At 36.9% G+C, this 15,423-nt stretch overlaps 1 protein-coding gene and 1 long non-coding RNA gene across 3 annotated transcripts; both read right to left on the reverse strand.

Annotated features, from left to right (window-relative positions):
* Nucleotides 1-2,919: 2,919 nt before the first annotated feature.
* LOC131254933 (uncharacterized) lies at nucleotides 2,920-13,057 on the reverse strand. The gene is made up of 3 exons (XR_009175981.1): nucleotides 12,579-13,057; nucleotides 3,650-3,939; nucleotides 2,920-3,552 (listed from the first exon to the last, which is right to left on the reverse strand). It is a non-coding gene; the product is annotated as an uncharacterized LOC131254933 (long non-coding RNA).
* A 149-nt stretch (nucleotides 13,058-13,206) lies between these two features.
* LOC131254932 (protein disulfide isomerase pTAC5, chloroplastic-like) lies at nucleotides 13,207-14,812 on the reverse strand. 2 transcript variants are annotated; one of them, XR_009175980.1, is made up of 3 exons: nucleotides 14,704-14,812; nucleotides 13,545-13,640; nucleotides 13,207-13,352 (listed from the first exon to the last, which is right to left on the reverse strand). XR_009175980.1 is itself a non-coding variant. In XM_058255634.1 (3 exons), the coding sequence occupies exons 1-3, from the start codon at nucleotides 14,780-14,782 to the stop codon at nucleotides 13,221-13,223; spliced, it is 270 nt and encodes an 89-aa protein (XP_058111617.1). In that variant the 5' UTR covers nucleotides 14,783-14,806; the 3' UTR covers nucleotides 13,207-13,220. The 2 variants fall into 2 exon arrangements, 1 of the variants encoding a protein (XP_058111617.1); XM_058255634.1 differs by having other exon boundaries at nucleotides 14,741-14,806.
* Between the last annotated feature and the right edge of the window lie 611 nt (nucleotides 14,813-15,423).

Genomic DNA, 15,423 nt, shown 5'->3' on the forward strand with positions numbered 1-15,423 from the left:
GTTGTACAGAAAAACGGTGCAGAAATGACTTTTGGCCATTTTTGGGTGTGTCCCACGATCAGGTGGGGCCACCTTTTAGCAATAAATTAGGTTCCGTTGGTTTCCCTATGTATGGGATTTACAAAATATAAGGCGTGCCTCATTGGTTGGATGACTAACATTTATGGTGATGCCCCAAACAAGGGTACTTGGAGAAACTGTGCAGGAAACAGTGCAAAATTAGTTTTGGCCCAAGTTGGAGTGCGTCCCATGATCACGAGGGACCACCTTTCAGCGTGCCGTTAGGTGACCTTGGTATTCCTATATATGGACTTAAAAAATATAATATGGGATTGACAGATTATGTACACATAATATTTGGTGTAAGGCCAAACATAAGTATTTTAATTTTCTGCACAACTATGCCTGGCCCCATTTTGGGATCCACTCCCCGATCATGTGGGGTCTGATTTAGCCTGAGTAAAATATTATTTATCTATTCATTGGTATAGGTTAAAGTTTTCAAGTAGTGGCCTAATCATTTCTTCTGCATGGGGTCCATTGCAGAGGCCCAAACTTGGTACAAAATACAAAAATAATAAGACAGTTTTCAGCAATGGGGTCTATCCCAACTTAGGGCCCACTTTCCAAACACTTGGGGACATTCCTGACAAAAAATGTGGGATCTTATATAAGGATTAAACATCCTCTAAATTGGGACACTTAACAAAAGATCATGGGGGCCACTACAAGGTGTCAAAGATGCCTACATGCAATACAGTTAAGTACTTATAAAAATTTCAATAAACAAAAAAGTGCGAAGGAAAGAAAATAGATAGAATGGGAAGTGGGGCCCACATGCTAGAAAACCATAGATAAGAGACACACACCAATGTACATGGGTGTTCATATTGGATGAACTAATAATTTGTATAAATCACAAGTGATCCCATGCCCAAGTGGGTCAATAAGAGGATGAATGTTATGTACAACATAGATTCAACATACACATCAAGTAGCACGTGAAATGTATTGATCAAATCTCTATAATCAGATCCTCTGTTGGAAAATCTCATCAAATGGATGGTTTAGGAATAAGTCATTTATACTGTATATATGTTTCCAACCATACAAAGCATTGGATTCATCTGAACCATACAAAACAATTCAAGGTTTATCCTTGTGAAAGTATCTATTGGTTCAGAATTTTCTAAATTTTATTATGAAAAAATATGAAAATAGGGACCATACATATGATTATTAAATATCTCAAGTAAGTTAAGAAAAAAATATCAAATTCATCTGACCGTTGGAATCATGGATATAGCCCACACAAAAATAATCGTAACAAGCTCGTAGATACATTTCCGTACAAGGCCAAGATCTCAGCCATCTGAACTCTGATCGAGGCCTATTATATATCGTTGAAAAGATAATTCGATTTTATACAAATCCAATGGAATATATATATATACACACACACAAACAAATCCAATGGAATATATATATATATATATATATATATATATATATATATATATATATATATATATATATATATATATATATATATCTATTGGGTTCAATAAAGGGACCAAAAATGGGTCATGTTTTGGCAAATCGGAACCCTCTTTGTGTTGCTGGACAACAACTAAGTAAAGTTAATGCCATGGATGATAGTACCGTTGGATGGCTACGAAATTTAGCCCAGAGTTAGCTCATAGTGTGGTTCATATTATTCTCAAGTTTCAACTCCGATCTTAGTATGATTGATTTTATATAAATTTTAGAAGTTTCTATCCAAATACAAAAATGGGATTACATGTGAAGGGTGTTGATATAATGTTCATCATGGTGGATAATACTGACGTGGGCCACCATGTTGACCACCATCGACATTAATATATGCATAGAAGAACACACCAGTGGGCCCAACACATCAAAAAAATGAAAGAGGATTATGAGGAGAATGGGAGGGTTGTAGACTCACCTCAAATGGATGGATGACTTGATGATGATGTGTGGTCCACTCCCTCTAGGTTGATAATGGGCCACACCGTGGTCCCACTCTCTCAATCTCTCTTAAAATCTTAGAATTTTTATAAGTATATCAAAAGGATGAGTGTAAGAGAGCTCCTCTTATATATGGAATTGGGGCATTACACCAAAATCCCTCTTTAGGAACAGTTTCTAACCTTGGAGGGCGTTGCGAAAACTTAGGAACGGTTTAAAAACATTCCAAAATTTTCAATTTTGGAACGGGTTTCAACCGTTCCTGAAATAGGGCGTCGCAAAAAATTAAGGTCGATTGAAAACCGTCATAAATTTTCAATTTCCAGCTCAATTCTAATTCCTTAATTTTTGGGAGCAGCATTTTTTTCTCATTTAGGAACGTTTTTAAACCAAAAAACCATGCAAAAGCTAATAAAATTGTAGCAACACATTATACAATTTTAAGCACTCAAGAAAAACCTACATCAATAATAAATAAAGGTCATCAAAATGCACAAAAAAAAAAAAAAACGTCTAAGTTGATATAACCTCCTCTAAAATAGGCATGTATTTATAGTCAATTTAACTATATACCCCAGGAGGGGACAATATTCCTAATTTCAATTCATGGATTAGGCTATGTTCAGATGGCGGGCATCAATTTTAAAGGCATTTTAACCATCTATGGGCTCGAGATCTTGGTCCCAATATGATGTTAATTCATGCATTACAAGTTCACAAAAACTCTTCTCTCAATTTAATTACACTCTAATATTAAAAAAAGAAAAAATCAAAGAAGACAACCATTCCTAAAGATCGAAGCATTACCTCATATATTGCTAGGGTAAATGAAAACCCACGCCCTATTTCTCTGCATAGACAAAAAGAAACGAAGTTCAAAAACTGAATCTCCAAACAAACCAATGAAAAAGTGAAAAATCAAATTAAATATGCAGGCAAAAATTACACAAGTACCGTTGATTTGGGAGGTAAGTTATACTTCAATTTTGCCCTAACAATTCCCCTATTTCCATGGATTCTGACATATAAATTCTACATATAGCTTCAACTGATTGCAATAGAATACGTAGTGTCCCATTCGCAGTCTGTTAAGAAACTGGTTGAATCACACTCAAATGTTCATCGTGGACATATATTGACCCATACTTCTTCCATGAATGTCCAGAATCAACTAAAACTTGGACCATGCAAGTCAAAAGACACAGAAACATCGAATTTCAGCTACAATGTGACTCACATTTATTATCAGTTCCCCTACATCTTATGCATTGAAGAAAGAAATAGGAAGCAGAAAAATTACTAAGGCTGCAACCCAACCCAAAGAACTACATTGGCAAGTGCCAAAGAGAAAACACTTTTGGAGGAACCACAGGAAAAATGCTATAATATCAGCATCTCATATGCATATATCATGTATAATGAGAGAGATGTAGATCTACAGTTTTGTATGGTTTACAGTTTTTTCTGGATTGTCGCTTTACCTTCACATACATTGCAGATGGTATAGCCCACGCCTTCAGAGTAAGGACAGTTTGCTACTTCATCAACCCATTCCAAAACCTGCAAGATGAAGTTCAAGAATAAAAAAAAAAAATGGGACAGAGCACAACAAGTGATTAATACAAGCATGATTTGAAGCAGTAAAACCCAATCTAACCTGTGGTTCTATGTTGGGTTCACCAATACCGTCACACTCTGTAATCAAGTAGAGCAGTTTTCTGAGTGATGTATGCTATGAAAGCGCAACCTTTTATGTTCAGGTACCAAGACTCCCAGCAACTACCAGACTGCCTACTCAATTTATAGGGAAATGTAATATGTGATGAACAAGAAGGATCTCTGAAAGATAATGCTAGAATGAGGTATGATTGTGTCATTCCTTTTCTTGAGAAATTCTTCAGTGCTATCAGAGCACTATAAGTTATAGAGGTCCTACTTGAATCAGCACTACAAGAAAACTGGCCTTTATCAAAACTGCTGGCAAAGGCCCAGAAAATAGCCGGCAAAGCCTTTGCCTGCAGTCAGATAACAACTAGTAAAGGTGGAGTCGGTAAAGGCTTTACAGGCAGTTAAGACCTTTACTGACGGTTGTGCTGGAAGCCACTAAATCGTCAGTTTTTGTTGCACTGTGAGAAAAATGGTCAAAAGCTATGGAAAAAATCCGTAGCTAAATGTGACTAGCCCCACAATATGACTATAGCCATTGGTAGTGCAACTCTTTAAAACTTTGCTACGGATTAAATCCATAGCAATAGAGATCATGGCCACCGAAAATCCGTAGCCATAAAGAAAATCTTTCTTATCAAAAAGTTTAAAAAAAAAAAAGAAAAAGAAAAAGAAAAGGTGACCCACATGTATCCTAGTTTTTTTTTTTTTTTTTTTTTTAACACCAGTCTAAGCAGTTAACATACCTTGGTTAATGTCAATGATCTCCTTATTACCAATGATTGCCATTGTTTTCAAGGGACTGGTTTCTTCTGTCGAGGAGTAAAAGACATCAGCCCCAGACCCTTTGCCAATCCTCCTTTCTTCCCATAAGTGTATGTCTTTTGAAGAGCATCCCTATAGGATTTTACAGCTTTCTCTTCCCCAGCAAATGCCTGGACAGTTCAGACATTCGCTATAGCTTGTGAAACCAGCACTTGAATTAAAAGAAAGCTGAAATTTGTCTACAAGGACCATTCTTGGGTATTGCAACCCATTAACCAATCTAGATAGATAAAACCATGGGCACATGGTGAATTGAGTAGAGTCGGGGTTCAACTCGGTTGGATTAGTTTTTGTCGAGGGTCTACTCAAACTTAACCCAACCTCAAGATGAGTTTGCCCACTCCCAAACCAACTCAAGCCCAACACAATTCAAGTTGCATGCCTAATCAGGTTAGCACTAATAATAAGTAAATTAATATATAAATTCAAATATTCAACAATCAAATAACATTTAAGGTTTTATTAAGATAACACCTCTTAACTATCAAAATAACATCAACAAAATAAAATCTAAAAGATCACTGCTAATGACTTGTGAAATCACCATTCAAATGAACCAGTAGTAAACATGTGGGCCCCAGGTTAGTTTTGATTATGAACCCTGGGTAGCATAGTATCCATGGCATGGGCAATTTTGAATCATGAACCCCATTTTTCCATATAGATTATGATACATTTCTCTTGTTTATGTTAGTCATAACTCATTTGTTTATGAATTCAATTTGTATGATACCACTAGGAAGCTGGTAGTTAGGATACAAGGTTCCAAGCACTGAAATATCAGGCCCAAACATAGCTCATGCAATGGAAGGAAATGTAAAAGGGAATGTGGGAAGGACCACTTCTACAATTTCTCCCGCCTTCACGTAGGATTTCCATACTCTTGCAATCAGGCTAGTGGCAATGTATGCATATATTCCACCTGCAATTTCAATCTAGTGGACTATCGATAATGTCACCATGCTAATTTGCCAAACACGAATGAATCTGATTGTAAAGCCTGCCAAAAATCGGCTTATATAGTGCATGAAGTTCCCAACCTGCAAATTTGAAAAACAGAATTTTAGATATCTTTTCAAGTATGGTGTTTGGAAGAAAAACTACATTGTTTTGTTTTGTTTTAGGGTCCGTTTGAATACCACCAAATAAGTTACTTTTTCTATTTACAGCAGTCGACAAGTACATTATTTGATATAAGTTTGGTTTTAAATTAATTATCTATGGGGCCCACTGTGATGTGTTTTATCCAAGTTGTCCATCCATTTTAAAAGATCATTTTAGGGCAAGAGCCCAAAAAGGAAATAGATCGGCTCGAGTGGACCTGAAGGTATGTCCTCCACGGTGGAAACCTTCTTAGGGCCCACCGTGATGTTTAGTCTGTTCATAAGGTCGATTTATAAACATGATTGTGGATTCTGAGTTTGTTGAATGTTCACATAACATCAACTGCTGAATACAACAACATCCTACACGAACTATGATGTTTAAATTTCTCCCTAGACTTAAGTTGCTTGGATGCATAAACAGAAGAATAGCTCCTTGTGCCAACAACCCAGCAATTTTGGGTGATCAATAATGTAGATAGAACAGGCTAACATGCTTATGCATACACTCCCATGTTATATAGTCAGACCTATGACATTGATACTATAATTTGGAACTTTGGATTTAGAATCTACCTTAATCTTCTGTGATATCATAGCAAATAGTGAGCTGATCAAAGGTGAATTACCTGTTCTTAACCTTGCTCTTCTTTCTGTAAAACTAAAACACTCCTAAAGAAAGAAAGAAATGTATTGAAAACCAAAACAGTTGATTGAGTTGTTCTAGACGCGTGGCTTTGCTCCAATGGATGTACATGATTTGGAGGGATGTTACTGCAATCCCTTCCATTGATCAAGGCGAGAGCTCTACCTTCCCATGAGAGATGTGCTCATCCATGCAGAGCTTTCTTTTTTTGGATGATGTCTCACTTAGCTCATTCCCACTCACTGAAAATTCCACAAAGACATGCCATGATTTGCAAACTATAAACAAGCACCTAGAAAGAAACAAAAATATAATATAATGCTTATTGTAGGAAAATACACAAAAAGAAAAGACCGCATTATTCTGATCTAGCTATCTACACAAGTAAATTTGCCTGTATTGTACTACGGGTTGTCCACTTCTTTACAAAATTGATAAGCAGATTATTTAAGCATATAGAGAGTTATAAGAAGCATTTATCAAGAGAAGCTCGAAAGAAGAAGAAGAAGAAGAAGAAGAAAAGTCCTAGACTTCGATTACTGCCAACATATGTGCAAAGAATTAGAAGTATTTCCAACGCCACACATTTATCAGTTCTCTTGGAAGAAACTAAGCCAGAGGACTGCGTTAGGTGTAGCATGAAATGTAAAACCAAAATATCCACAATAAAAAACACATCTCAAAGACTTTTAACAAATTTGGTACTTTTTCTAAGAAAACGCATCCTCCATAAAGTCCAGTTTCAAAGTGAAGAAAAGAGACTCTAATAGCCACATATCCACTCTTTTATATGGGATTTGCAATTTTATTCCACAAAGCAACAATGTTAAATATAACAATATGAAGGCCATTTCTTACCTGGTCCACTTTACTACCATTTTCACACCTAGCTCCAGCCATGACTATTTTGACTGTTGCTGCATCAACATTTGCCTTTCATATTGTGAACGAGATGTCAAACCTCGTATAAAAAAAAGGCCAATTACCGAAAATCCAAAAACACAACGTAATACACTATTACTCACTGTCATTGGACCATGCCCAAAAATGGTTACAGTCTCTCAATTTGGAAGAGCCTGGCTCATCCTCAATTTGCAATTGATCCCACAAGATCAATATTGTGGATCAACGATAATGAGCCCCTCGTGTACAAAATGGGTACATTAGGATACTAACTACCATTTTAATTTCTAGTGCATTGGGACTATCCTCCAATTTCTCACTTCCCATGAAGGATAATATGCTAAAATTTATAAAGAAATGAAAAATGGGACACACGTACCAATAGAAGAACTATCACATTATAGATTTGATTAAAACATGGATAAAACTGAATTGGATACATTTAAGCCATCAAGCAAACACGTTACATGCAGTAACCAAGGCCTACTATTGCAAAGTTATACAGAAATCATGATCATTGTATACCTCTAGAAGATCAATCCAATCCCTTAGACGAAAAACTAGAAGATTATGGCCAGAAATCAAAACAAATCAAATCAAAGTCCCCGGTGCCTCTAAAATCCTTAGGTCAAGACAAGCAAAAATCGGTACATCAAACTGGCTCTTTGATGGAATCTTTATATGTAGACAAAACTCTAAAAAAAGATTTTTAAAAAAAGTGAAACAAAAAAGAAAGGAAACAATACCTGCACAAGGAAATCAAACCCTAACCCCAATACCTGCATAAGGAAATCAATACCCAAGCAATCTTGAAACCAACAAAGTAACAAAATATGTCAAACTCAGAGAAACCCAAAAAAATTGGACCAACAAATCAGCGAAGATGCAGACCAAACCTATCATGAGACCAATAGCAAAAGATAAAATGCACCACCTAGGCCAATACAAAAATAGAAGATATCCAACCAACTCTGCATAATAACTTGCAACTTAACCTGCTGGGAACCATCATGCATTGTAATGTCTTACGGCATAGCGGGTTCTGAGGATATAAATGAAGCAACGAAATATAAATTAAGCATACCAAATTCAATATCAAATCTATTAAATTTAATGCCTTCATAGGTATAAGCATAAAATAAGACTAACAAACAAAAACAAAAAACAATGCATCTCTCTTTAGACTCAATGGGCAGATCTGGTAGTTCTACGCTAAGACCCTTGGGTCAACATGAAAGCTGGCTCCAAAGGAGCTACTGCTCAGAGAGCATGACTAGAGGTGTTACCTTTTCTACTAAACGGGCTATTGTTCTAAAGAAATTTAAACTAAATCATTAGAGCATTGTTTAGGGTGTCAAGCTTGAGCTGATTCATGGAGCTATATGGCATCATTAGCGCATTGTTTTAAGGTACTTGGACAATAACAATTTATTAACCAAATCAATTGAAAACACTGGAAGCTTATTTTACTTGTTAATTTTTTATGTACTACTCAACTTTTCTTCTTAAAACTAAGAGAAAAGCCAACTATCCATTAAGACAATGGATATCGATTGTCAATTACAAGAGATGGTTTAGACACTCCATCTTTAGTAAGAGAATCAGCTATAAAATTTACAGATCTTGTAACAGTGTGAAAAAATGGCAGGCCAAGTCTCAACCATAGTATTTATCAAATATTTTATTGCAGACACTTAAAATGTGCTTCTTTATGCTGTCGAGACCGCTAAACATGTTTGTCATAATGGAAATTAGAATTTTTAGAAGAAGAGATTATAAGATTTCTAGGATTGGGGACTTCTTTATTCTATCTAGAAAGTCAAATGATAGGAGTCCTAAAAGGGTCATTAAAGGCTGATTTGGCAGATGACTTCTTCTTGGTGTATTTTGAAAATTTCAGAAACAATGGAATGGCTGGATCACACTTATCCACATATAGCCATGTGATAAATGTAATTGCTGGTAAAGGGCTATCAGAAATTTCTATGAAGACAAACCAAATTTTATTTTTATTTTTTAAAAGAAGAAGAATAAGAAAGGAATTGGGACTCAAGGACTGCAGAACTGTTCTACATGGCTGGGTTTGGGTCGTCCAAGCATAAGCTCGTACCCAGTCCAGTTATTAATCAGGCTCAAATTAAAACCAAAACTACACCCACACTCATTCAGCTATAGCCATACTCAGGCTAAGCTTGGGTCCCTGTTGGGTCTACCTGGTCCATTATCCACATACATACATACATACAAACATATATATATATATAAAGGCCAAACGGCCCGTAATGGTGTGGTCGTTACTATCACCATTACCTTTATTGAATAACAATGCATACAACATGGTATAAAAGTCAGTGAAAAGTTTAGGAAGATGGCTTACTTGATGCTCTAGATGAGTACCATCAAAAGGAACCTCCAGCCTTTGCTGTAGATTCCTCAATCTTTCTTCCTACATGGTAAATCATTTATTAGTAAAAAGTAAAGTTACAGAGCCAAAATTTCAATGGAGAAAAAGCATGGGAGCTGAAGTGACAGTGAATGAGAAGGCAACAGAGCAACTTTTTCAACAAGTTCAATTCTGACTACCAGAAGAACATTTTAGTGTATGACTCACCCAAGGACCACAATACAAAAACATACACATTTAGGGATGTTGATTCTACATCAACCGAGTTTGATCCTGCTACTGGTTCGAAAAGCACCCATGAAGAAAACATTCAAAATTTTAAAATACTTGTAAAATCCATATGGCTTGCTTCAGTTTCTTAATGTAACCTATGTATTCACAATCTCATCCAAGAAGGAACAAATGAAGTGCTTCACCCAAAGAATAGAGAAAGCCATGTATGACACTTACCTGTAAAGGGCTAGGAGAAAGTGGAATGTTCTTCGTATCACTTCCTTTTTTACCAATGAAAGGAAGAGATAAAAGCCTTCCAAGGAGCGATCCTGATCCAATGATAATGTTTGCTAAGAAGAAAATTGAAATTATCGAGAACATCAAACACCAACTCCCAGCTCGTCCCTAAGATGAATAACAACACATTGTAAAGAGAAAAACAAATAAGAAGATAAATAATAAAGCATTAGTCCTTATTTCACAAGCCGCATAGATATATAGAGTTGGTGTGCCATAACGGACATTATGTTAAGGTAATGGGATAACCATTACATGTTACGGGTCATAACAGCGATTATGGGAAAAATGAACTATAACTACTAACTACCGTTATGGCCTACCACGCCCCATAAAGGACCCATAATTGTCAGTTATGGGGTAGATACTGGTTTTTTGGGGTTTTTATTTTCAATTAAAGAAAAAAAAAAGACCATAAAGCCCATTACGACCCATACAGTAAAGGTAATGGTGGTGGCTGTTACAGCTATCGTTACCATTACGGAATACCTTGAGGTAGATCCAATGAGGAATTACATGATCCTCAACTTGAGGATATGCATAGGATCCTCGAACCCCTAGTTTGCACAAGTGCAGTCCATGGTTGGGTGATTCAGACCATTGACTGGATGGGCTCCCTAATGAATGACATTGCCCTAAAAATCTCCTCGATGTGAAAAAACTAAACCTTGATTGGTAAAAATTAATTTCGATGGGTCTGCTAGGGGAAATCTGCAGCCCTCGGGTGGGGAGGAGTATATAAAGGGAAGGATGGTGAGTTCATGTTTGTGTTTTCCAGCAGTTTTGGGCTGGGTATGAATGACTGAGCTGAAGTTAAAGCCATTGTGGAGGGTATCTCCTCTGCGTTGCTAGGGGCTTCTCTAAGGTACTAGTGGAGAGTGACTCGAAGACTGTGGTTCATATTCTTAATAAGGACCACCCGACGAGCTCGAATATATGGTACTAGTGGGCCCAGGTAGCCACCCTTGTGAGAAATGTCAATGTCACCATCTCTTTTGCACTTAGGGAGGTGAATGGGGTCACGGACAGCCTGGCTCGCATAGGTAGTGAGTCCCAATCGAGTAGGCATTTCCAGTCTCCTAGCGAGCTTCCTCGAGCTACCCAAGGTATCCTTTTTCTTGATCGCTATGGCCTGGGGAACATCAGAGAGAAGTGAAGCCCAGTTGTCCTGTTGTTTTTTTCCTTTTATGTGCTCGTTTGAGCCTTCCAATATGATAGGCGGCCCATGGTGGCTTTTTGTGTTTTCAGGCTGCCCAAATGTATCATTTGGGAGTGCTTGCACTTTCCTTCTGATTAATAAAGAGTAGCATTTATGTTGGAGAAAAAAATGTTTGGCATCCACATCCCAAACCTTCCCAATGATGTGGTATACCTGAATTTCGAGCCAACCTAATTTTTTATTTTCAAGGTGAGCATAAGGCAGTGTACCTGATGAATGTTGTGGAACTCATTCACATTATCCAGTAGTCACACCTGCATGTGTCTACATGAGTTACCCTAGCTCGGACATAATAGAATGAGATTGTCATCCATACCTTGGACATGCCTCTTTCAATTCAAAGATTGGAGACGTATGCTATCTTGTGCCCATCCTCCTCTTGCTACTTTCTACATCTTTGAACAATTAGTAGACATTGGCTGATAATGAAATCTTTAAACATTGATTATAAAATTTTGTGCATGCTCATCCTTGATTGTTGTACCTGCCATAAGGATAGATGACTAGATGAGCATTTTGTGCATGGTAACGACCCACTAATGAGAATTTTCATCCTTGCTATAGAAAATAGGATTTTAAAAATGGAATTGACTGTTATAATAATTAAGATGTTACCCAAGATGGACTTGGCAGACCTGCTCGAGACAGCAGCTCCACCTTGACATCTTCAATGCTCCACAGACTGATCAAATACTATCTTAGCCTGATTGCTAACCCATCACCACCCCTAATGTCTAATTCAAAAGGTGGATGCCAACCCTAAAAAGGGTTTCGACAATGCAAATCCCTAAAAAGGGATTCCACAATGCAAATCCCTAATTAGGGATTCGACAATGCATATTCCTAATCAGGTATTCTAAATTGCAGAAAGTAACAACAAGAAGGGAAAAGCCTTACATCATACTTGAGAATCTGAGATTCATGAGCAGCTGAAGGTCGAACTGCAGCAGAGGGTCGAGGAGATAGAGAGAGAGAGAGGCCTAGGGTTTTGAGAGAGAGAGAGAGAGATATATAGGGATAAAGAGAGTGAGAGGGAGGGAGGGAGAGAGCGAGCGAAGAGGGAAGGGGAGAGGGAGAGGGAGAGGCAGAGAGAGGGAGGGAGAGGAAGAAGGCCGGAGATGGAGAAGGAGAGGCAGAGAGAGGGAGGGAGAGCGAGAGGGAGAGCGAGTGGTGCCGTTTGAGAGAGGGTTAGGGCTTTGTTTTTTTTTAATATATATACATATGTAACCCCTTGCTGGCGGCCGTTAAAACTGGCCGCCGGCAACGGCTATCCGCATCGGTCGGCTACGGCCCTTTTCTTATAGTGCAGACAGTCAAATCCATTGATCTACTATACTGTTCACCAGGTCCAACCCATTTTTCATGGGCTAACATGCAAAAATCACACCATTCTGAAAAATATTGACCATTTGATTAATGTCCTTTAGTATAGACAGTCAAGATCATTTACACACAAAAGGTCCAATCAACAACTTGATCAATGGATTAGATAAAAATTATGACATTCGAAAACTAGGAGTGTTATAATTATAATGCTCTGAGAGCACTAGACCAATTCTCCCTTCTATTAAATTTTTTTTTTTTACAAAATCCAAAACATTTTATGCAGAGAGACAATAAGTGATTCTTATTTCTCTAGTTTGTGTTGGTAGACTAGTATGACTTCTAGTTTTACAAAGCATGAAGCCAAACAGCAAGAGATTCTGGTGTGAGAGCACGAAAGTGTCTGTTTCAAAAAGTTAAGGGCCTGTTTGGATAGAATGAAAACTACGGAATGCAACCAGTTTGCATCGACAAGACATTTGCATCTGTTTGGGAAACAACAAAGGCTGTAGTAAAGTATTTGTATTTGCTTTACCTTTACAAGGGAGTCCCAACCTTCTTTTTTCTTCTTCTTCTTCTTTTTTCAAAAAATAAAATGGGGGGCAAAAAGTTTGTCTCTGATGTGACGTTTTAAATGACAATTTTGGAGGGAAAAGTGCTTTCCTTTGTAAGATTGCAATCCAAACAGTTCCAATGAAAAGAAAAGGCATTTTCTAGGAGTTCTGCAGTCATAACCCCATCTTCACGGGTGCCCACTGAGGCCTGTCAAGAAAAAAGACCATTTATAACTTCAGTCCCATTGGAAAGATATAGTCATCAAGAATGATGGAGTAGCTTATCTTATTTTAGTCATTTTATTTAAAGTCACATAACATTGGCCCTTTCCTAGAAGTAGTTTTGTTTAGTCCTTTCCAAGATAGCTTTAAAATGGGATATACCAAGATTAACACTCACTTTCCATGTTTTTACAACACGTTCAATCCCACTCGAGAAGCTGGAATACTCCATATCTTCTTCACCTGAATAAGAGCCCAACTTTTCTAATGCTTCCTGCCATAATAAACAGGATCAATAAACAAATCCTACTATAGAACGCATCTAGTTAGAATTTAACCAATCTGCATAATGTTATACATCTAAAAAATGCCAACAATGATTTACATATACTAGTAAAGTTATCCAAAAAAATTAGCAGAACAGTCATGGACTAACTACAAAAGGCACTGCAACTACCCAATAAATTAATAATTTTGAAACTTGAATTCAGAGAAAATTTATAACATTCATATAGGTCACCTCAACTTCAACTTATGATTTATAGATGCTCTTGTAAATCAATTGGTATCTGAAAAATGTATGAAAAAGAGAAGAAGAAGAGAAGTGATTCTGGTCATCGAGTGCTGGGAGCCTGGGACTCCTAAATAAATTAAAAAACCCACACACTAAGGTTTAGCGGATTCTACATTTGAAACATAAACAAATCTGGAATTCTAGAATGTTGGTAGTTTTCATTTCTAAATTTGATGAAACGAGTTGGAATTGGTATCTTTTAAACATATATGAAGAAAAAGCATTCGTAATACGCTTGTCTATAAATAGAACTAAAAAAAATGAAAGAAGAATTAATATTTAATAAAGATGAAGTACTAGTTCTAGTGAAGCAAAAACATGCCAATAAACTGTTCGGATACCGCAAATCATAAATAGATTCTCACAGGAAAAGAAAAAGAGCAAACAGGCCGTAGCAAAAATTTGTAGTACAGAGGCACCATAATTTACCCCACAGAAAGAGACATCACCAAAATCGGAAGAGATAGAAAAATTTAGAAAAGTCTTCTCAAGAGAACATACAAAAAGAGGGTAGATTAATCTTTAAAAAGTTGTATGAATGTTCCGTTGTTTTTCATTACCTATCATAATATTACAATAACAAAGGTTTGCCACGAAACTTTTAAAAAAAGAAGAATTTTTTGGGACAGTTCACTGAATGGGACCTTTTATGCTTTAAAACTATAATTTTTGCACCTTTTATGAATGGTATAATGTTTGCATGGAATTGACTTTTTTTGGGACAGTTCACTGAATGGGACAGTTAAAAACACAAGCCTGTTACCTGATATAAAACAATAATAACCGGGAACGGAACATACCTTACGAATATTTCCTTTGTTTGCTACACCTTTACCCATCATTTTACCCACTGCATGGGCCAAGATGACAATTCCAGGGTTGAAGGCAGTCTGTACAAATGAAAATATACAAAGAGCAGGCTCAGATAAATATTAAAATACCTAAATAACCAGCCTGAAGTAGAGGCAAAACTCTAAGATATGAAATACAAATCCTCCATATGGCTTTGAAGAATATGAACAAATAGATCCATAGCCGTTCTCCCCAACCTTCATTTAAAGAAAAAACAAAAGAGATGAGTTACCTAAGCAGGGAAAGATGTTGCATTTTTGAATGCACAAACCTTCATTTAAAGCAACAAAAAAAAGGATATAAGTAACTGAGGAGGGAAGATGCTGCATTTTGAATGCATGAAATGATTCAGCCCAAACCCAACTTTGATTCAAAAACATGCAACTAATGCAACAGTTTTTAACATTGGATTCTAAGACTCAAGGCAAGATTTAGCCTTTTAGCTCTCAAGTTTGACCAGACTGAGTTGATAAAAACTTGCCTATAATCAAAGGAAGACATGGTCCCAAGCTCATGTTCCAACTGCTGCATGGTAGCAAGGTTCTGCCTGATCCTTGCATCAAGTCTACAAATTTGCAGGAATTTCAGTTTACTACAACTGAATATCAGAAAAATGAAATGAAGAATGTAG

The sequence above is a fragment of the Magnolia sinica genome, chromosome 9 (assembly GCF_029962835.1).
Source record: "Magnolia sinica isolate HGM2019 chromosome 9, MsV1, whole genome shotgun sequence".
Classification (NCBI taxonomy): Eukaryota; Viridiplantae; Streptophyta; class Magnoliopsida; order Magnoliales; family Magnoliaceae; genus Magnolia; species Magnolia sinica.

Coding starts and splice junctions, on each gene's coding strand:
- LOC131254932 (XM_058255634.1), bottom strand. CDS start 14,782: ATGATGGGTAAAGGTGTAGCAAACAAAGGAAATATTCGTAAG. Junction 13,641..14,740: donor ACAAAGGAAATATTCGTAAG/GTATGTTCCGTT, acceptor TTATTATGGCAG/GAAGCATTAGAAAAGTTGGG. Junction 13,353..13,544: donor GTGTTGTAAAAACATGGAAA/GTGAGTGTTAAT, acceptor TTTTCTTGACAG/GCCTCAGTGGGCACCCGTGA.